We start from the raw sequence: 21,887 nt of genomic DNA on the forward strand, positions 1-21,887 counted from the left end.
CTGTCTGTGCCCTCTGTAATACCCCATTAAGATTATAAAAAGGTCATGAAATATCAACGACTTAACTAGAGTCTGAAAAAGAAGAGTTTTGGTGAGTTGACAAGATTTAGAATTTATCCAGGCCCACGCCATCACAGTTCACTGTCCGTTTTCAAATCCATGCATTCTGGAAAAAATATTTTCATATCTTTTTGTTCATGGTAAATACTAACCTCTGAATATTCCCAAATTAGGAAGGCATATATATTGCAAAGGGGAATATTCAAGGATACAGTTTTGTCTTACCTGTGGTCTCCACTTCTATTTTCCAATTTGATAGTTTCATCCATTTCTAAATGTAATGGACAAACATTTAACAAGAGAAAATCCATGTCAGAGGGCTGTTGGTCCACATAACCAAGAAAATGGTGATAGAGGTGATGCTAAGATCAGAGAACAAATCAATAAGAGACTTAAATGGAACTCAGGTCTTCTGATTTCCAGTCTAGTGTCTTAACTGCACTTCTCTTCTTCCTCTATTTCTTCACTGTTACCAGGTAGCATTTTAGAAAGTGAGAACTTCTTATCTTACTCTGAAATAAAGCTGGTAACTTCTGGGAAAGTACAAAAACTTGGCATGAAAGGAACCATCACACTGGATGCTCTGGAACTCTTCTCAGGAAAGCTGGGCATTAAATTTTGTTTTCCCTTTATTTATCTTACAGGTCTTGCAATTGCAAGTGCACTGATAGACATTTCACAACAGAAGCCTGCGGACTGTAAAGATAAGAGTTCAGGAGTCAGAAATCGAAAACATCATCTTTCAACACGTCAAGGAACTTGTGTCTGAGATTCGAAAAATACAATTGTATATTCTGTAATGTTTTCTTTTTAAATGGCTTCCATTGAAAGCTATACTACAGCCTCAGTTTTTATGGAGGCAAATCTATGAATGAACATATGAGGTACTGTGCTCTGTTGTAGTCACACACCCTACTATACCCCAAAGCAGAAGAAACTTATGGTAGGTATGAGTATGTTTGATGAGCTTTAATGAAAAGAGTGAATCCTGATATCAACAAAATATGAAATAAAATACCTAGTATTCTTAATACTGAACATATCAGAGCAGGGAAAATCCTTGAACAGAACCAGGAAAAACTGTACATTGTTTTGTAATGTAGAAGGAAATTGTGTAATTGAAACCTAAGCAAATTCCAGGACACTAAAGGACATTTTTATATAGCTTAATGTAACAATGAGAATTGTACAGTTCTTTCCTTGTAATCAACATTAAGATTTCTGTCCAGCAAGCAGGAACTAAAGAGGATCATTTAGAGTTAGGTGTTCTTTTATCATTGCCCAAAACAGGTAGGCAGCTTTTGAATTTAGCATAGGTATAACCCGAGAACACCACATGTAATATTTGAAAGATAATTCGATAAAAAAACTTGATTTGAGCATTTCATGATTATTTTTCTTTACCTTGCAAAAAGCCTCAGAAACATAATCTGGTCTGCAGCAGAGTAATGGGTGGGCTTTCATGTTTTTGATCCTAAGAGTCTATTCTGAATTCTGAATGATATATTTTACAAAGAGTGCATGTGGGTCCTCCATGCCAGCTAACTGATTAGCAAAATTAATTGGGCAAGGGAAAACTTCTTCTACTATCAAGTTTGCTGGTATTTCCAAGAGAGTCTCCAAGATTGCAAGTCTAAGGAGACTTGCTGTTATTCTACCTGCTCTTATTTCAATACTGAAATTTTCTAGTATCTATATATTGTCCTGACTCTCCCAAGCAGAAGAAATGAATCCCAGTCAACACTTTGACCCTTGTTTTTATAATAAAGTGTGTATGGTTTTTGTTCTCCCAGCTGCAGAATTTAATCTTCATCCCCATTTTCACACCAGTTAAGGAATTACCCTGCATAACAAAAATTAAATAAATAAACATTCAGAAATCCAAGTTGCTTCCAACAGTGGTTCTCAAATCCAGCATCCACTATGGAACCTTACCCAATCAGTACTCAGCAACAAAAAGCAGATGAAAGAGTTTCCTTTCTGTAGGACATTAGTCTTTTGGGGGCTTGGTCACCACAACAGATAACCTAGCAAACAGCTTTAATGGCCCTCAGTCTTTTTATTTACTCAAAATTCATGAGTATACAAAAAAGCAAGAGAATGCTAAGGGGTAGGTAGCAGACGTGTCATGTTCTCATTTACACATTACATGTTGATAGCAGTATAATATGAAACTAGTAGTTTTGTATGAGCTTGTTGAAGGTACAGTTTCATAACTCCAAATTTGCCACCATACTAGTACAGGAGAGTGATACAGAGGTATAAATGCCTCATGTAATGATAGACTTTTGGTAAATATGAAAGATATAAAAAAGATAATTGATGTTTACTAATATATCTGTATTTTTCATGTTCTTTTTATTTCAGGAAGATGATGACATTTTACTGTTTATAGTTGACTACATAGTTACTTGCATGCCATGGTGGTGCAGTAGCAGTAATAAAGCCCTGTTGTGAGTTGTGTTTATTTCGTAACGCCATTCATACATAGAAGTACTCAGCTTAATTTGGATGAGGACTAAATGTAAAAATAACTATAAAAAGGAACGATTGTACAGTATGTAGTTATATCTTATACAGGAATATTAGGTTGCGTCTAACCATGACTGCTCTATTGTTTTGATAAATTATGCACTTATGAATTATGATATAATTATTTCTTATGCTGGCATGATTATTTCAGTATTTTCATATCTTAAAATAAGATTATTATCCTAAAATAATGCCATCACAATCTTGTGACTTTTCTTGCCTATTCTGACCTCAGTCTCTTATATCTTAAAACTTTAAAAATTCCTTTTTAAAGCTTCTGTTGGGAACTTTCAATCAGTGCTACTTAGCATAATGAAAAAAATGGTGTTTTGAAAACAACCCTTTCTGTCAGTTTTAAAGTTGATCTGTTCAAATGAATATAAACCAGTGGAACTGGTTTATATGATGCATACACTTACGAAAAGGAAAGAACCACTTGTCTGGAATATATTCTGAACTCTGTATTATCCTCAACCTAAAACATTTCATATAAGAAATGTACAGTGTGTTTTGTGAATGTACTGGAAACCCCATACAGAGAAAGACCACGTAGTCTTGTGGAGTAGTTTTGACCGTACTCGTAAAGGATTACATTCCTCCTTATCTCAAGCAGAGTTTGACAACTACTTGAAAAGCAGGTATGAGTTTTAAAGGGATTAAAATATTTTATTGCAACACTGAAGATGGGCAAATAGCTATCAGCCATTTTATTGTGTTAACGGTTAAAAATGTTATTTTAATTTTACAAGAAAAGCATGTTTGTCATGGGATCATTCAGCATTTTTATTCACACTGAGAATGTTTTCTCCTAAAGTATCTTTCTTCTCCCAGGGTCCCTGATTGCATGCAAATTAGTAAAATCATATAATAAAATAAATAAATAAAAATACTTATATAATGGCCACACTTAAATACCAGAAGTTTGCCAACACATCTCAAACCAAAGTTGCAGAGTAATTGTTACAGCTTTCTATTTTAAAGGTATAAAATAGCATAATGTGTCTGATAACTACATTTTGTTAGTCGTTGGCAAGTGCAAACTTTTTAATAATGACCACTGTACATCAGATGAGATATTTTATCAACTGTCACATTATGATTGCTTTGTGAAAAAAGCCAATTTTTTTAAAACTCTGTTCTCCAGTTTAACTTTTGAACTCTTCCTTAGAGTCAGAAAATGTTGAATGGCCTGTTTTACCCCTGATGTGATTTAAAGTGGGTGAAAAATAAATGACTAACCACTGTTCTGGAAAGTAAGCCCCAGTGAAGTTCTGATTGTCAAGATTCCACCTCCACCCCCTCAGTCCATGGATTCTGCTGAGGGAAGTTCAGCAGCTATGAATTACTGTTCAAAATATGAGATAGACTGTCCATGGTAGCATGGGTTCACCAGTCCTTCAGTTCCTCTTTGTACTTGGAGATTTATAAAAAGTCCTGAAACTACTTAAATCAAATTTGTGTACATATAAATAACACTTCAGAATCCTTGCTTCCATTCATTACATTCCTATGAAATGTAATGAAATGCTAGTTTACCTATACAAAAAAAATGGTTATCTGTATGTTGCCCCTATTAAAACTATATCGAAAAAAAGGCCAAATTCTAGATATGTTAAGGCATGAAGATACCATTAATTAGGAACATTCACATTCATCTGATTTGAAAATTTTCATAGCTGACTGCTCTCTGTGTAGTTAGAAACCCCTCTCATCTTCCCAAATCAAAAACATTTGGACAAGTTCATATTGGGTTTGGAATTTGTTATGTGTAAAATCTGCAGCAATAAATATTTTCTAAATAATCTAATGTAGAGAGCTGGAATCCTGATGGTAAGAATTTCAGTTTGGGATCAGATCACTTTAGCAGATGTTCAGTCATTATGCATAATAATTTTCATAGTATTCATCTAAATTATGGAATCATTATGTATCTAATTTCATTACCAGTTTTTAAGAAGCATCTGAAAGGTTTCTTGACAATAAAGGAAAAGTCTCTGTTAAAGGTAATTAACAATCCCTCTCTTTTTTCAAGCAAAGTTGTCTTATCCAGGATGCTTGACATTACTGGGGAAAACTAAATAAATTAACTCATACCTAAGACTATTTTATTTGCTTATAGCAAATAATGCAAAACTAAATGTTGTCTACAGGTGGCCAGAACTTCCCATATTGTCTTCAGCTGTACTTGCTTGCTAAATACTAATGAAGAAGAAAAACCTGGCAAAAGCAGACCTTGCAGAACCTGGGCTGTATAATTCAGGGCCATATGTTGTTTCAGCTTTCCCTTATTTAATGATATTTCACTTTCAAAATGAATGTTTATATTTCTATATGACTGCATATATGGCCACATGTGGCCATTTCTATGGCTACAGATATTTCTCATGTAAAAAAATCATCATCTTGTATATTTAGTTGAAATTCCAGTGACCCTCTGAAATTTATTGTGAAGCTGCAAGGGGACTGTTATTACCCCAGGCTTTCTTAAATTGATACTTCCTTGGTCATGTAAGTTGAAGCTGAGTCATGGTTTGGTGAAAAACATCTCTTTGCACCTCTTCAGATATGTTCAAAACTTCCTTTTTCTGAGATAAGAACACAAGGATGGGAATAATGAGTGGGGAGAAAGAAACACAAACCAAACAACCCTCTTTAAAACATACAGTAAGCTTATATATATATGGAATTAGGTAATTGGTTTCATAGCTGATCTAAATCAGAACATTTTCTCGGTTTCCTCAGATATTCTCACATATTAGATTGAATTGTATGAAGACTTTAATGGAATCAATGACTATTTATGTCTATACTGATGGTCATTTCTACAGAAATAAAACCTTAAATGTATTTAGCCTTCTGACTGAGGATATAGAAGTTTGTTTGAAATACTTTGTGGAGAATGTTATTTTAGGGGCTTATCAATTGGCTATCAGTATTTTCAGCAAGTCCAAGACCGAGTGCATAAAGTGAGGCAAGTGCCTTCGATCCTTTTATATCCTGTATTTTTTAGTATATTTTTCTGTAACAGTTTTTACATGCAAAGGTCAGAGTTCATAATACATAAAGTTTATATAAATTTGGAGCTGGAGAGAATTGTTACTCATTTAACAATAACTGTTTACCTTTCTATGTTGTCAAAACAATGCTTAGCTGTGTTCTTTCCCAATTTTAGCAAATGCTTTTTTCCAAAAGACCTTTTATTAGACAAGAAGCAAGAAAAGAATAAGATGGAGCTCCTCAAATACACTTCCAGACCTAGAAGATATCTTAAACATCTTATTCTACTGAAAGTCTGAGTCTTTTTAACATTTCTTTCCAGGTCAGTATTTATCAAAAAATCATTGTTACAACATTATTTTTAGTAGTTAAAATAAAGGACAATTTCTTTTTTCCTGTGAAGTCCTAAAGCTCTTTTATGATATTTAGTTATTGTCCTGGTTTGGCCTAAACCAGGCCAATTTTCCTTTCAGTGATTTTTACTTTCAGCTAAGTCTCTTCTAAGTAACTGCATTTTCTGAAACTAACTGCATGTTTTGCAGTGTCTGCTTCCAGGACTGATAATGCTCGAAGTTTGTAGTTATCACTGAGGCACCAGTAGGGATGTTATGCAGAAAGGCTCTTGCTGTACTTAGTCTTAGAGAAACCAAGGTCACTGCTAAATTCCTCACTGCTTACGAGTGAAGAGCTGCAGGGGGGTCATACCTGCAGGGAGGAGCGGACAGGGCAGGTGACCCAAAATTGACCAACGAAGGTATTCCATCCCATACACGTCATTCTCAGTATAAAGCGGGGGATCACGAGGGTCTCGCTCTCTTTCTGCTATGGCCGGTGTCCGAAGAGGACTCTGTCTGTTTTCCTGCTCCCCCCGATCCCAATCCGTGCATCCCTGAATCCAGCTCTCGACCGTCACTGGGCCCAGCCTGGGCCTTCCCGGAGCCTGCCCTGCAGTGCCGGTGGTGACGTGGCTGACTTCAGGGGAGCTTGATCTTGGTTTTGTATATATATTTGTATATATTTGATTATTTCTATTATTATTATTATTATACTCTTTTTCATTGTTATAGTTTATTAAAACTGTTTTAACTTTCCAACCCAGAAATCTCTCTCCCTTTTCCCTTTCCCTTTCCCTTCGGGGCGGGGGGAGGGTTAACAGAGAGCGTCTGCCACAGGTTTAATAGCCGTCCCAGCTTTAAACCGTGACAGTTATAAAATATACCTGAGAAAAAATAATAAACACAGTTTTGGAATATAATGTTAGGATAACCACTGTGATGTTTTTATGACAGAACTCTACCCAAATTGTCAGTATCCTAAAGCTTTCTCTCAGACATGAAATCTGTTAATATTCCTGCCAGTCTCCTCGTCCCCCCTCCCCAAAGCAGAATGACCCAGATGGTCAGGTGTAAAAATCTTTCGAAATGTATTAATGTAGGTAATTTTGTGTCTGCTTCTAAATAGATGGTTGGAATATGGCAAATCATTTTTCTACTTTAAGTTTCCTAACTGAATACTTAGGAATGATAAAATTAACCTTACTAATGACATGGGAATATTGAAAATTAATTAATTAATATTTAGAGAGTACTCAGAGCTCTTTAGTGTTCTAAAAATAACAGTCACTAAGTGCTAAGTATATTTTAGTTATTAAGTTATTTAGTATCAGATTTATTTAATAATGCTAGATGTTGCAGTTTTCTATACCACAACTTGAGGCATATTTTAAAAAAAAAAAAAAAGAAAAAATAAACATTTGCTGGCAGATACTACATAATTCATACCCTTGTGGCTTTTCACAAAATAGCGGTCACAGAATTTGCTCTCAATTTCTCCTGTCGAGGTCATTTTCCCATTGTTGGTAAATCATTTTACTAATCTACTCAATTTACTGATATCTTTGATCAATCAGGCTTCTCAGATGTCTGATTTTATGTTATTTGTTCTTAGTTTTTCAAGTAGCCATTCTTTGAACAGTACCTTCTGCTTCATTCACAGTTGCCCAGACCATAGGATCCCAAAGGTGCTCCACTATTTTGATGTTCGTTATAGTCTGAAAATGTCAGTGATTGTACTATTTTAACCATGTTGAAGAATATCGGGGATAATGCATTTCCATGCCTTAATCCCTCATTTATATTAAATGGGCCAGAGATTTTACACCCTCTTCATGCTCCATCTTCATTGCAAATAGTGACTATGCCTTTTTAAAAATGTTTTACGGGGTTATAAATTCCTCCAATGTAGCTCAAAGGCCATGATGTAGCATCATAAGATTTCTTAAAATCTATAAGTCTGCATATTTATTCTGATTATAGTGTTATGTCTTATCAAATGTCTGATGAAAATATTTAATATTTGGTAGAACTCTTTTCCAGAATCCCCACTGGAGTTATTGAACAGTTCCTGCTTTATTTAAAAAAAAAAAAAAAAAAAAAAAAAAGAAAGAAAAAAAAAGTAAAGCCTTCTGAGAAATCCGTTATAGATTTTAAGAAAAAGACAGGCACCACATTAGCTTTTACATTGCATTTATGAAAACCACCTTCCATTGCTCTGAAACTTTTTCAGATATCTGAAATCAACAGAGTTACTCCATACAACGTTTGTCATTTACCTCCTCCTGCTTTTAATAATTTAATGGCAACCCTGTCAACATGTGGTGCCAGGCTCTTCCCAAAGGGTTGTAATTGTTTCTTGGATCTCTTCAGAACTGAGCTCCACAAACAACTCTCATCCATCCCTCTGTAACTTCCTTCTTTGAAAATAAAAGATTTTCATTGTTCAGCAGATTTGCAAGAAAATGATGCCCTTTCCTCCAGGCTTAGATTCTGCCTTTTTCTCAGGCATTAACATTCATCCTCTGCTCCATCCTCTCCACCATGCCATTCCAATATTGTCTTTCACATTGGCTTTCTCTCTTGGTATTTTTTTTGATTCAATTTCATCATGAAACCGATCCAGGTTCAGAAGGCGCACAGTCCTTGCTGCATGCTGATCCTGATTCCTTTCCAAATTCTTTTATCTTTCCTCTTAGAAATTTGCTGGTTTCTTCAGCAGTTCTCCTACTGTATCTCTGATTATTTTACGCTTACTATCAGCATCATCTGCTCACTTCACATAGAAGTTTTCCAAAGCTTCAAACCTGTCCTTAGCTGCTACTCAGTGATTCCTGAATCCCTCAGAATTTGTAAGTTTTATTTGTAGCATATATGTTTAGTTTGACTCTGCTGGGACAAGGCTGTCTCCTGTATAGGCCTTTAAAGTTTTGATACGCATCCAGTTGTTCCCGTTCTCCCACCCTGCATTTTGGCTTCTCTTGCACCATATGCACTCAAAACGTTCCACGTCCTCAGTGTCCGCCCTTTCATTAGACGTCTGCAGTTTTACCTGCTTTCCCAAGACATATTCAAGTGTCTTCTAAGATTTTATGCTGCTTTGTGAAGAAACGGCCTTCAGCTCCAAGCAGTATTACGTTAATATGACCCCACTCCTTTAGCCTGCCCAGGGTTTTACAGTCAGCAGAGCTTTTGGAGTCACACATGTATCCAAGGTATTCTGTTACGTCAAGATCCAGACAACTCTAGCCAGAGCAGCTGTGCTAAACCATTGCCTAATTTCTGTAGTACTGTAGATCTAGAGGTTGTTTTGTGCAATACTTGGAGGGCAAGGGGGGAATGTTTAAGAAATATAAATATTTTAAGTGAATTAATCATATTGCTGTATAGGTCTTCTCATCTTACTTAACCTGACTGCCATTTTATATGGTTTGCCTCCCACTGCCTCTCCCAGTCCCATCAAAAGGAAAACATACAGCTTTTTGGTCTCTTCACCACTGAGAGACTGATATTACCAATGGTAGGATTTATGTTATTATTTATTTTATAAACTAATCAAATTTTCAAAGGGGGCTTTTAAAGTTGTATGGCTCAATGGTAGCTCAAAATTGAAGCATTCAGAACTTGTGATTTACCCTGACTTTGCTCAACCTTCTGTTACGAGAAACTGCCTTTGTTATAAAACTTACCAACCCAAAAGGAGTGCTTTGAAGCTTGGTTGGCCTTTGCCTGCTTTGCAAAACCTTGCTTTGATACTTTGTTGGCAAACAACATAGAATTGCAAAGGTTTCTTTATTTGTGTTCCTGTGACAGTGCAATGTGCAAGCAGTAGTTTTGCTGTCTGGGAAGATCAACTTGTTTGGTTTATAGACTCTAAAAATGAAGGCCAACAGGAAGGGCATCAGTAGCTGTGCCCATACAGATTATGATTTCAACAACAAACCCGGCATCACTAAACTCTAAATAAGTAAAATTAAACCAGTAAACAACATGACATTTTGCTTTCTGATTTCTCAGAAATCGGGTAGGAGTGTGATATTCAGGTGAAGTTCTGTTTCACAGGAGGAGAGACAAAATAAAGTGCTAATCTAACTCATATTTACCCAACATGGTACATTTGTGCTCACACACACACATATTTATATAATGTGCCTCATCTGTAGAAGTGTTAGTTTGGCTCAAGATCTGTGTTTTTTGCTTGCAAATATATATGATATCTTTCTGCATAAAGAGAGCAATGTCCTCCAGGGGCTTGAGGGTTTTTCTGACTTTCCTTTCTACTTTTATATAGACAGTAGCTAAAAGGGGGTTTTGCTTTATGAGCAGATACCATCCTTAGTTATCTAGGAGAAGAATGAGCCCAATTAAATCTTTGAAATCCTCAGGCTTCCAGTTAGATAGAAATTCATGGCTATGGACCAAAACCAGATCAAGCAAAGTGCATTTAGCATAAGAGGCTGGATGTGCCACTCTTGTTCTTCAGGTGCCAGAATACTAAGGCCAGTTTGTAACATTCAGCTCAAGTTCTTTAACAGGTCTTAGGATCACCCCTTTGAGCTGTGTCAGCAAAAATTCATTGATGACAGAGGAGTGGCACAGGTTTATAGGAACCGGGAGCAAGCCCAAGGCTTTCCTGTGGTGTAGGGACTCTTCTTAAAATTTATTACTATGATATTTATTCTTTATGTTTATTGGGATCATCTTGTTATGTCAACTGCATACATTGTATTACATTGCATCAGGGTTTTGTATGCCCAAGATTGTAAGGATACGCCTATATGGTGTAATGTAGTACAGTGAAGATCTCTCCAGCTACCTCTAGGTGAGTTAGTCTGGGTACCAGAAGGGCAGAGCTGCATCAGCACTGTACTGCACGCCTGCTAATAGCTTACTGCTCTGCAGAGCTGATAGCTCAGTGTGAGAGCACAGGATACTGGCACTGGTACAAGCCAGCTTGTTCCCAGCTAGCTCAGGTGATTCTGCACAGCATTTAATTTTGCTGCCTAGTTTCTAAGTTAGCAGCACTTGCTGGATTAGCCGTAGTGCCAAAGCAATGTAAATAGCAGCCCCACTCCAGGAATACACTCGGTGCTATTGAGTGACATTTTTCTGCAGGATTTCTTCTATGAGCTGGTGAAGCAAAACAAATGTTAAGATATTCATATTAGTAAGTATATTGTACCCTTAAAAACTCAGTTACTCCTTCTCCTATGAAGGCTGGCACTAACTGTGCTGATCTGTGGAATCTGAGTCATAGCTTAAAAAAAACCCATCAGTCAGAAGAACTGTGTACAAAGGAACAAGCAACCAAGGAATAGCAAATGTTCCTTGGATTCCTTCTGAGCCAGGTTTTATGAAAGTTTGTTGCCTTTTTGTCTGCTATTTCAAGCTGCACAGTTACTCTCTGTACCTATGTGTCTGACATTTTGTTAGGTGCTTCTGAGTAAAATGCTCCAGCTCCAGAAGTATTTAACTTGCATCAATAACGAACAGCTTTCATTCTTTCTCAGTCAATGTTGGCATATGCAAAGCAAATTGAAAGCTATGATCAACATAATAAACTGAAACATCTATCTCTTCCAGTCAGCCACTACCTTGCTATTTTTTTTTCACTTTAGATAAACAATCTACAATGTGTTTACTGAGGCTTGTACTGATATCCCTCAACGGTATAGATGAGTCTACTTTTATTCCAGCAGACACAGAGAATAAGCCCATGGTGCACAGTGCATGCAAACGCCTTTGAAACCTAAGATTATTTGTTCTCTGACTGTTCTAAGGTAATTAAGGAGCATTGCATGTTTCTCAATTAATGATTCCTCATTCAGCTGGGGATCTTTGATGCTAATTTGTTTTAATCAGGACAGAGACTGCTAAAAACCTAAACAATTCAGTGAAGAGGAACTAGGAATTTTTAATCAAGTGGAAAAGATCTAAATGCTATGAGGGATACATCCATCATAAGTTTTCACTTCTTGTTCATTTAACTTTGTTCTTTCAGGTCTCATAAAATGCTGCGTTAATCAATGCAAGAAGGTTTGTTAAGATGAAGAACGTGCAGTGTTTTTTCCTCCAGCTGATGTGAACATTTGTGCAAAAATGAGGAGCTGGAACAAGAGCTATGATATTAAAAAGCATTCAGCACTGGTTCTTAGTTACACACTCAAGTTATAGTTTCATGTTTTGTCAAACATCGTATAGAAAGGTGTCAATTGTTGTGGTCTTAATATGCTGGGGAGTCACTGGAAAAAAATGCTGGTTTTGTGGGGGATAGGATGCTCTCCATTTAAATTTTAATTTTTTAATTAATTTGGTATCACACTACATGCATACATTGGGCAAAGTGACCTTCTGTATTCTCCTGCACATGGAATTAGTATTTCAAATGCTGCAGCCCATGCTACGTGAAATCACATGGTTTCTGAGTAGACCATATATATGCTTGACAAAATGATGTTTCATTCCTAAGTACATTTATTTATAGCACTGAGGCAAAAGCACTTCACAGTTCTGCCTCCTCCAGCTGCTTTACCACGATAGACTTCATGTATTCCACCATGAAAATAGTACTAACGTGCATCTTCTACTCCCGTTTTTCAACCGAGGGGTGTGCTCCCAAGGCTTGGCTTCCAGGGATTTTCAGCCATCTGACAGAGTTAAAGCCATGAAGGACACCTAAGTCCAAAAAGGAGATCTTCCTGTATAAGCAGTAATTTAGCACCTGTTCAATTAAAGGTAAATTGTAGGTGCTAAGGAATTTCCAGATCAGAAGGAGAAGCATTTAATGGCTTTGAGCTTTTTAGTGTTAGGAAACATTCTCAGATTGCAAATTCTCATGTGACCTCCAGCATCTTCCCAATCACTGCTTTTAATGCATAAATTCCATTTTGGACTGGTACCTAACTTCTCATTCTGAATCGGTTCCTGGCAAGGTGCTGTGTACTAAGCTCTAAACAACACCAAAAGTATGCCAAGAGGCAAGGTGTCTTCCTGCCACCTTTCTTTATGACTGTGAACCACTGTGTTAGTTTCGTAGTTCAGGAGCCCAAATCAACAGAAAAATCCTGCTAATAAATTCCCAATGTCCTATCTTAAGGATGAACTTTATGTAATATAACTGCAGCAAACTCTCAGTTTTCTATAGTTTTTATTTTTTTAAAGCAAACAAATACACCACAGCTACAAGTAGAATTCTATATGTTAAATAATTCCTGTACAAATGGAAGCACAGCTGTTTAAGATTTCTATAGAAAATGGCTTTTTTTTCCACTGAAAAGCTGTCCGTACACCAAGAAACACAGTTCAGATGCTTGAACTTATGCTAATTGAAAGATCAACATTTTTCTTTCTTCAGTGAGTACCCTGCTCTTTTTGTCTTTGAGATGGCTTTCCCATGTGCAAAAAATGAGCTGTAATTATGCCCAGCTCAAGGCAATCTCAGGATCTAAAATATCCTGCCAACCAGTGTGTTCTCAATCTGCCTTGTTAGTTCACAAAATCGTGCACGTGCCTTTGCTACAGTCTCAAACCTGATAATGTCACATCATTGGGACAGGAAGCATTCTCTGATCTTATCTGAAGTGACACTTGGAATTTCAAGTTCTAGCTTGATGAGATCACATTGTCAGGGCTCCACGTAAGTGTGATCTTTCCTGATTTGCAATCGTATCTGTTTTGAACGATCTTTACACTGTTCAAGCAAAAAACATATGATAATGTATTTTGTCAGATGCAAGGATAATGAAAGGGTGATTTCATGTTTCCACTTTTAGAAAATCCAATTCGTGTGGTTTAACTCAGTTTTCTTACCAGTTCCAGCCCATGTGTCTAATTCTATTTGCACCTGGAAACTCTAGAACCCACAAAATATGAGCATGTCAAGGTAGCTCATCCACTTCATAAAATAGATGAGCCTTATTACCTTTAAACCTGTATTAATTCCATGCAGCTCAGGGCTATAAAATGGTTTGCACATGCTAGAGTTTTTAAAACATATATTATGCCTTAAGTAAAAATATTTGACATAGTAAAAGCTTGTAAAGTTGAACTATACTTAAACACCTACATTGTGTTATTGGCAGTAAGAAAGTCTGTAATATTTAAAATCAGGAGACTCTGAAGTCACATTTCAAATGTTTTTATTCATTATATTAATTTTCTTTAGATTTACAACATACGGCAAGGAAAGAGCTGTTGTGAATTCTATATTTCCCTTTTTACCATATGGATTACTGAATCCTGTAACACCAAGTAAAAATAGAAGAGGGAAGAAATATTGCATATAGCTAACCTATTAAGACTTCAGGAGCTTCTGAACAAAACTATGGTGGTAAGGTATAAAGACTTAGACTTTCAACCCCCATTTAATATGCATTATGACAGAGCCCTACATCAATGTGGATGACCAAGACAAAGGGCAAGTTTTGACCTCTCTTTTAACAATAATATGATAGCATATTTATTTGTCTGGATTGTGGCATACACATCATAGTAACAAGCAAGACAAACCACAGCTATTTGACTAAACTACTGCAAAGCCAAAAAGTGAAAAAATATTTCTTCATCCATTTAAAGTGCCAAAAATAGAAGGCAATAAGAATTGAGAGTATTTGACTTCCTTGAATAATAAGGTGAGATTGGAGTCTTGGTCCTGGAAGGCTGGAGGAGTGGAAATAGAGGACTTCCTTGGCAAGCAGTTTTGAAATCCATACAAAACCTTTGACAATTATTTTTTTCAGCTGAATATGATTCCAGAGGGAACACAATTTATTAGAGTTATTCCCATATTGCAATAATAATTGTATCCCTCCTACTACAAGATTAGATAAATATACAGTTTTGTTGTATGTCACATACTGATGTATGACCCAGATAAATCACTAAAAATTAAACTTAAAGTGTTGCATTTGGACTGACAAATCATATACAAATGCTATTTCTTTAATAATGAATCCAAGCCCGAAATGCATTGTATTGTAAGGGAAGTGACAGTTCTGCCAAAACCCTACATAACTTGCAAGATGCAGGCTCATGTGAGATTACCGTGTATGTGCTGACTAAGAAAAAGAAAGGACAGAATTAGATTATTGTGATGCTACCATGTATATTAGGCCATTCCTGAGATGAGAGGTGCATATGTAGTGCTGCCTCTCTGCATCCCTTCCAGAGTCAAAGCGTTCTCCAAGTTTTGCTTGTATTTTGGGGACAAAGTAGGCAGATGCCTCTCTCTATCCAATATGTACGATATTAAAATTTCTTTTACTGAATATTTTCATGTCGTATTTCTCACAAAGCTACTCAGATTAACGCATTTGAAGGAGAAAGCTGTCTTGCTTTGTTTCTAAGGGACTGGATTTCTTCTAGTTGCACAATGTGGTTTTGTATTTATTCCCATGCTGATGTTCAAACTTTATGACTGGATAGTCTAAAATGTTAGTAGATGGCAACAATAGCTTGCAGTCTATTGCCTGGTCAGCTAGATTTTTATTGTTTAAAACAGCTTAACCTTTCCCTACAACTTCATAATGTATCTAGAGCTTATTCCAAACTCCTTTATGCTTTGACTGAAAGATGTATTTAGTAGATAGCTTTAAAAAGTACTGTGACTGAAAATCTGCATCCTATGGAGACATTTGCAATAATCTGTTCTTGGCCTAATGCTAGGTATTCTTTAGCAATGACCTGGAAGAAAATACAAAATCTCTGCTGGTAAATGTTGCAGATGACATAAAGATTAGTGGAGTGGTAAATAATGGCAGGACAGATCATTTCTATATTCTGGATTTGCATCATTCCGTACGGTGAGCTCATCTGAACCATATGCATTTTAATACAGTCAAATACAAAGTCATATGCCTGGGAACAAAGAATTCCAATCACACATACAGAATAGCAGAAAAGTACCCTTGAACTACAGTGATACTGATGAAGATTTAGAGTTTGTGATAGGTACTGTCTGAATATGAGCTCCTTGCTCAAGATAATGGCTAAGAGAAAAACATTAGCTTGGAATGGGTAAGCAGTGAATGTCAAGCAGGAGGGAGATGAGTTCATGGTATGACTGAGATAATTGCTAGCATTCTCTGTCCAGATCTTGTTTTCACCCATTAAGAAAAAAATCTGAAAAACAGAAAAGGTTCAGAGAGGAACAAAAGAATGATTCTGAGCCTGTGGAAAAAAATTCCAATAACGTGTGATCTAAGAAAATTAATCTACCTAATTTATCTAAGAGTAGGTGAATAGGTGAATTGATACCAGTCTTCAATATCTACATAAAACAGCTATTTTATGATTGTGAGGAAGTGTGAATATATCACTAAAAAGGGTAACGGTATCTAGTGGATGGAAGCTGGAGCTAAACAAATACAGACTTAAAATAAACCACACAGTGTTTTAAAACTGAGGGTAATTGATTACCAGAACAGTTTATCTAGGATCAGAATGTATTTTCCCCCTCTGATTATCTTTTTGAAAAATGTGCTATTGTTTAAAGAGAAGTTAATTTAAAATAGATTATTGTAACAATCCCTTTGGTTTTACAATCCATTAAAGAAACATTACAAATCTCCAAATATGACCCAGAATGCAGATTTTTGTTTGAAGAAGAAAATGTTTACAAAATGAAAGACCTATAGGAATATGTGCCTGATTCATTTTAAATCTCCAAGAGAAGTGTTTAAAAGAAATAAGAAACCTCTAGTGATAGCTTCAACCCAAATATTATGCATCAGAATTTAAAAGGAAAACCAGAAGAGCAGTGACATGAGCTTCTGTTAACTGTCTAAGCTGTCCCAAAATGCCAAAGGAAAAGAACAAACTGGGAAGGTATGTCACTAAGAATCGAATGCAGTGATAGTGTAATTATTGGCATATTGCTTATGATACATCTTGTTTATTGCCCTTTTTAACTTGCCACTGACTTTCTCTTTTTACCACTGAAATGTAGCCAAGATTGTGACATAAAACTATAGCCATTAGATGAAAGAGTTTTGATGAAACATTTTTTGAAATATTGGTATCACTGCTCTATATTTCTGTGGCTTGTCATGTGAAAGAAATGAAGAAAAATATTAGTGAGGCATTAGAAAATGTTTGACTCTCTAGTAATGCTCTGTACTAAGTCATGCGAAAGAACTGCTCCCATTGCTGAAGACAGACAAGGTAAAAGATATTAGTATGATAATGACTCCAGAAAGGGTCAAAGGATGAAGAAGTAATGAGAACAGACATGTCAGAAGGATGAATAGGTGTGGTCATAAATTTCAGTTGAAGACGCAAAAATGTAGATTCTGGCAAGATTTAGAGGACAAGTAGAGGCTGAATATGATGCAATAGCTATAGGACAGACAAGAGTAGAACACATTTGGATAAGGCAAGAGAAGAGAAACACTCTCCCTGCATGTAGCATTTATTCTTTTTTACAGGGTAACACCTCATTCTGCTACAGGGTGAGCTCAGGGACAGAAAAGGAAAGAGAGCTGCCAAAAGGCAGACTGCTTTTGTCTGCCAGGTATAGCTTTTCAAAAGCCGCTCCCCTCAGTTGATTCAGGGTAGCATCTATTTCAGAGCAAATGATGGTAAATGCAATGACTGAACTACTTGTGAAAGAAAGTGCTTAAGCACAGAAACTCGTGGAAGATAAATTTCCCAGACTCAAGAACAGGAGCGGCAACAAGAGGGAGTTTATCATTTCATACCTCTTCTCTTGCTTTAGAGCTGTTATTAACCCTGCTAGGTAACAAGGATGTATATAAACTAGGGACAAGGATCTCAGCAGGGTACCATCACAACGGCCCTGAAATCCTAGTGAGTGCATATGTTGGTTTTACAGCATTGTTATGCACGATACTCACCTAATCATTTTTCTGGCTGAATACCTACAGGAATGTAGTAATCCTAGAAATGCAGTGAAGATGAGAGGATGTGTATACATATTTTAATGGCAAGGTCTTCAGTACTGATGTAATAGAAATAATTATCCAAATATCTTTGACATTCTGATCAAAGACACCCAAAAGCAAAGAGTTCAGTTACTTAGCTTAAGCTCCCACATTTCAATTAACGTTCAAAGAAATCTTTCCTTCTTGGATGAATGGAAATGAGTTATTGATATAACTATGCCAATGAGGAGAAAAAAACTTAAAATACTGGCTTTACCAACTGATACTAGGAACCTATTTCTTTTCAATATCCCATTAAATGTTTTTGCTTTTTCTATTTGCCAGGGCCTCAGTTCAGCAAAACATTTAAATGTTTGACATAACTTATTCTATTCAACGAAACACACAGTTTCATACTTACCCATATGTCCCACTGACATTAAGCACATACTTAAAGTTAAGCACACAATTAAAGGCTTAGCTGAACTGGAGACTAAGCTCGTTATAAAAGAAGTTAGTTGCAAAGAGAAAATGAGCAGGGGTTCATTTCTACTTAGTTGTGCTTTACAGCTAGATCTGTGTCTAAAGAGTATAGTGTCTAGAAAGAAATAGTTAATCCTAATTCCCCTTGCAGGAGTCTCTAGACAGAGCCAGCTGCAAAAGAAAGACTGATTGGAAAATTAGGATTTTAGGACTAGCACATCAAGGACCATCAATTCTAGTCACCCAATTACTGTAGACAACCATGTTGCCTAACCCTTGTTAGCTCTTCTTTGGGTTTAGCAACCAGATAGATCCGGAACTAAGGAACTATTGCCAGCTGCCTGTCTGGTTACCTGGGCCAAAACCAAGTCTGTGGTGGCATTTTATGGAAGCTGGTTGTCCTGGTTTCGTGGGGATAAAATTTATAGAATCACTTTTCTGTTACATTTTGTTTCAATTTGTGGCCAGCTGTGGGATGGTGATCAAGGCCATCAGCAGTTAAATCCACGGCAGCTGCCCCAGGCTGGCCCACAGGTGTGTTCTGTAACATTAACATCAGGTTCACTATAAATGGGAAAGCTGCTGGGGAGGGGTGGGGCTCTTTGTTCTGCTTTCTTTTCCCCCACCCACTTTCTCCCTCTCATCAACAATGGGTATCCTTGGAGCAACTTGCCACCACTCTGTGGGCTAAGTATAATTTTTTGTCTCTTGTACCAGCATCAATATTAGTTTTCTTATCTTATAAAATCTGTTTAAATTTTAACCCATGAATCTCCCTCCTTTTCCCAATTCCCTTTCTCAGCTAGGGAGGTGTTGTTGGGTGATAGAACAACTGGTTATTGTTTAGCCCTGGGTGTGAGCTAAACAGAGACACTGGGATTTCTGGTAAAGATGTCACAGTAGTGTACAGTCAGGAAGGTAAAACAATATAATATACATCCCTTTAGACTGTGAAATCTTTAACTAACTTCCATCTTGTAGGGTGCTCTCACTTCTCAGAGTTCTTATTTAGACTTCGATGTGATGCAGACCCATCACCATGGTTAGACAGTAAAGTTTGTAATTTTAGAGGATTAAACTGTTGTTGCAGTTCTTGAAAAGTGTTTGGAAGAGGTGGTAATTTTCCTTTTGAACTGTCAGGCACTTTTCTCCTAAGTTCCCTAAACCACTGATTGATATCTGAGTGTATGTATGTGTTGTCTTTAGACCTCACAACGTTCTCATAATCATTTATGATTACTATTATTAATTTTTGTCACATATCATAGTTTAGGTTTCATATCACCTACAAGTGCTCTCTTGTAATAAACAGTGTTACTTATGTATCTTATCTAATTGGATAAACAAAAGATTCCAAGAGAATCTTTATGCTACAGTTGGATTCAGATAAAGAGTCTTTTCAGCACTGCTGTGAGTACAAGTGACATTTTTGAACCGAAACTTAATAGAGAGCGACTGGAATAGCTGACTCCTGATTTTTTGTGGAGATAAAATGAAACTTCAGTCTTCAGACAGTCCTATCATTGATTTTAGTCTTTTATCTCCCATGAAAACATCCCCCTCAAAAATCATTTAGCTGTGGATTTAGCAAAAACAGAAAGCAGATTTTGTCTGTTTTCAAGCTACCCCAGTAATACAGTTATCTGACTCTATTACAGATGCTAGTTTTGGAGCACAAACCCACTTCTAAGCTTACTTAACCCATTTCTTACTCTGACAGGAAGAAATATGTTTAGTATGTACCCTTGGCAAGTTGCATAGAAAGAGCTTGGTGCTGGGAACAAAACAGAAAGAAAAAAAAAAAGAGCAAATGGAATAATAAGTGAAATGAGGTGTTCTGGCTGACCCATAGTCCAAAATTCGTGGTTCCTAGCAACTTCATGTGTGTCATTGTAGCCTTGCTGCTGATTATGTGATATAGTTCTGCCCTTCCTCCTGCACTCCATCCTCGTTACCTATCATGTTTACTTGACCGTAACTGTTATTGCAAGCTTCATAGAAACATTTGATCACTTTTTTTCGTGTAGGTTGCCAGGACTTATCAAGCCTATGGCCCTGGGATAGGCCAGTGTGTGTGGCATTAGGCATGGGACCACCTACCACTGGAAAGGAAGAGCCAGGAGAGGAAGACTGCTAGCCCTCATCAGAAACGTTGTGCTCTTTCCTTTGCTGACACATATTTACTTCTGTGGCCAGAAATGCAGTCCTCACTGAGGGCCCGTGTTGGTGTTCCTATAGAGGTGCTGTGTGTTTCCTGGCACACAGATCTGGCTGGCTTGTGTGCCCTGCACCGTGACATCCAGGACCCAGCTATCATGGTGTCAGCCCACTTCATGCACATTCCTGTACTCGCTGGGCCTCCTCATAAGTTAGTACACTGTTGATAACCCTCAGGCTGTGCAAACTCTGGGGCAAGGCCATGGAGCAAGGCTGTCATCCTCTGGTGAGTCCACGGCATGCTCTGCTTGGCAGGATGAGTACAGCAATATGTAATCTACTCATGCACTGTAATCCCTACACGTGGTCGAAAAGTACCACTTGTGAAACCATGGTCTAGGAGCATACCTTGTCTTTAGACTGAAAATGTTGTGGATAGTGACTGACCATGTGAAGCCTGCACATGAGCCTGGTTCTGTGTGTACTTCCCATTCTTGGACACCCCTCCACTTGTGCAATCAATCTTTCAGAGGAGCACTCCTGGGCTGCAGGCTGTAAGATGCCAGTGTGGCTGGTTTAGTATGGTGGAATCATTCTATTTAAAAGGAGAAGAATATATGTCCTGCTTGTGCCATGGAGTATGTGAAGATGCATGCTACTAACAGCATGTGCGTTGCTTGTGCAGGCATTGTTAATCAGTCTTGTCAAATATATGGTGGTGGATATCAGGCATGAAATCCTTAGATTATGGAACATGCAGATTTCACATCCAGGTACTTTAGCCAGGTCTTCTTCTCTACCAGGGGCATACAGCCTTAGAGTACTATTGAACAGGACCGTGGGAAGTCAGAGATCTGAACTGCACAGCAGGACAATGTGAACAATGCCAGGTAGCCTCTGGCATTGCTGCATGGTCTTGTAGATCTGTTCCTGAATGACTCTGCCTGCAGGAGTGGACTTTCAAAGTGCAGACTTTGCAGGTGCCTAGTTTCAGGAATGTGAGGAGAATCAAGCAGTGGAATGAATTTATGGATGCTCAGTATGATAACAAGGGAAAAGGATAAAATCTTCTCTCTAGTTCAAGATGAAAACAGGAGGGAAGGAGGGAGGAAACAGAATTTGCTTATGAATGCATAGTAGAGCCTGAAGCAAGTGTACTGGATGAAGGAGCAGAGAATCTATTTGCATTAGCTTAACTGTGTGTGGTTATGTTTGTCTAGTAATTGGGCACCTAAAACCTTTGGGAAGACTTTCCCTAAGAGCAAGTTAAATGAAAGGCAGCAGTTACAGAACAAATCTGTGCAGAGATGTGGAGAGGAGGAAGAGGAAGGTAGAGGCTGGGTTTGTCAGCGTTCTGTGGAGTGAGGTAGGAAGCTGCTGCTCTTTGTTCAACTGTCTGATCGCACTGTGGAAATTCTTCACTGCTATTAAAAAAATGCAGTGGGGA

At 37.3% G+C, this 21,887-nt stretch overlaps 1 protein-coding gene across 1 annotated transcript in view; it reads left to right on the forward strand.

Moving 5' to 3' along the window:
• Positions 1–4,370, forward strand: part of ATRNL1 (attractin like 1) — a 511,175-nt gene extending 506,805 nt beyond the window's left edge. Inside the window, exon 29 of the mRNA XM_068397981.1 lies at positions 705–4,370. Coding sequence (XP_068254082.1) covers positions 705–829 — 125 coding nt within the window. The 3' untranslated portion in view covers positions 830–4,370. The remainder of the gene's footprint in view (positions 1–704) is intronic.
• Positions 4,371–21,887: the final 17,517 nt, after the last annotated feature.

The sequence above is a fragment of the Nyctibius grandis genome, chromosome 4, assembly GCF_013368605.1.
Source record: "Nyctibius grandis isolate bNycGra1 chromosome 4, bNycGra1.pri, whole genome shotgun sequence".
NCBI lineage: Eukaryota > Metazoa > Chordata > Aves > Nyctibiiformes > Nyctibiidae > Nyctibius > Nyctibius grandis.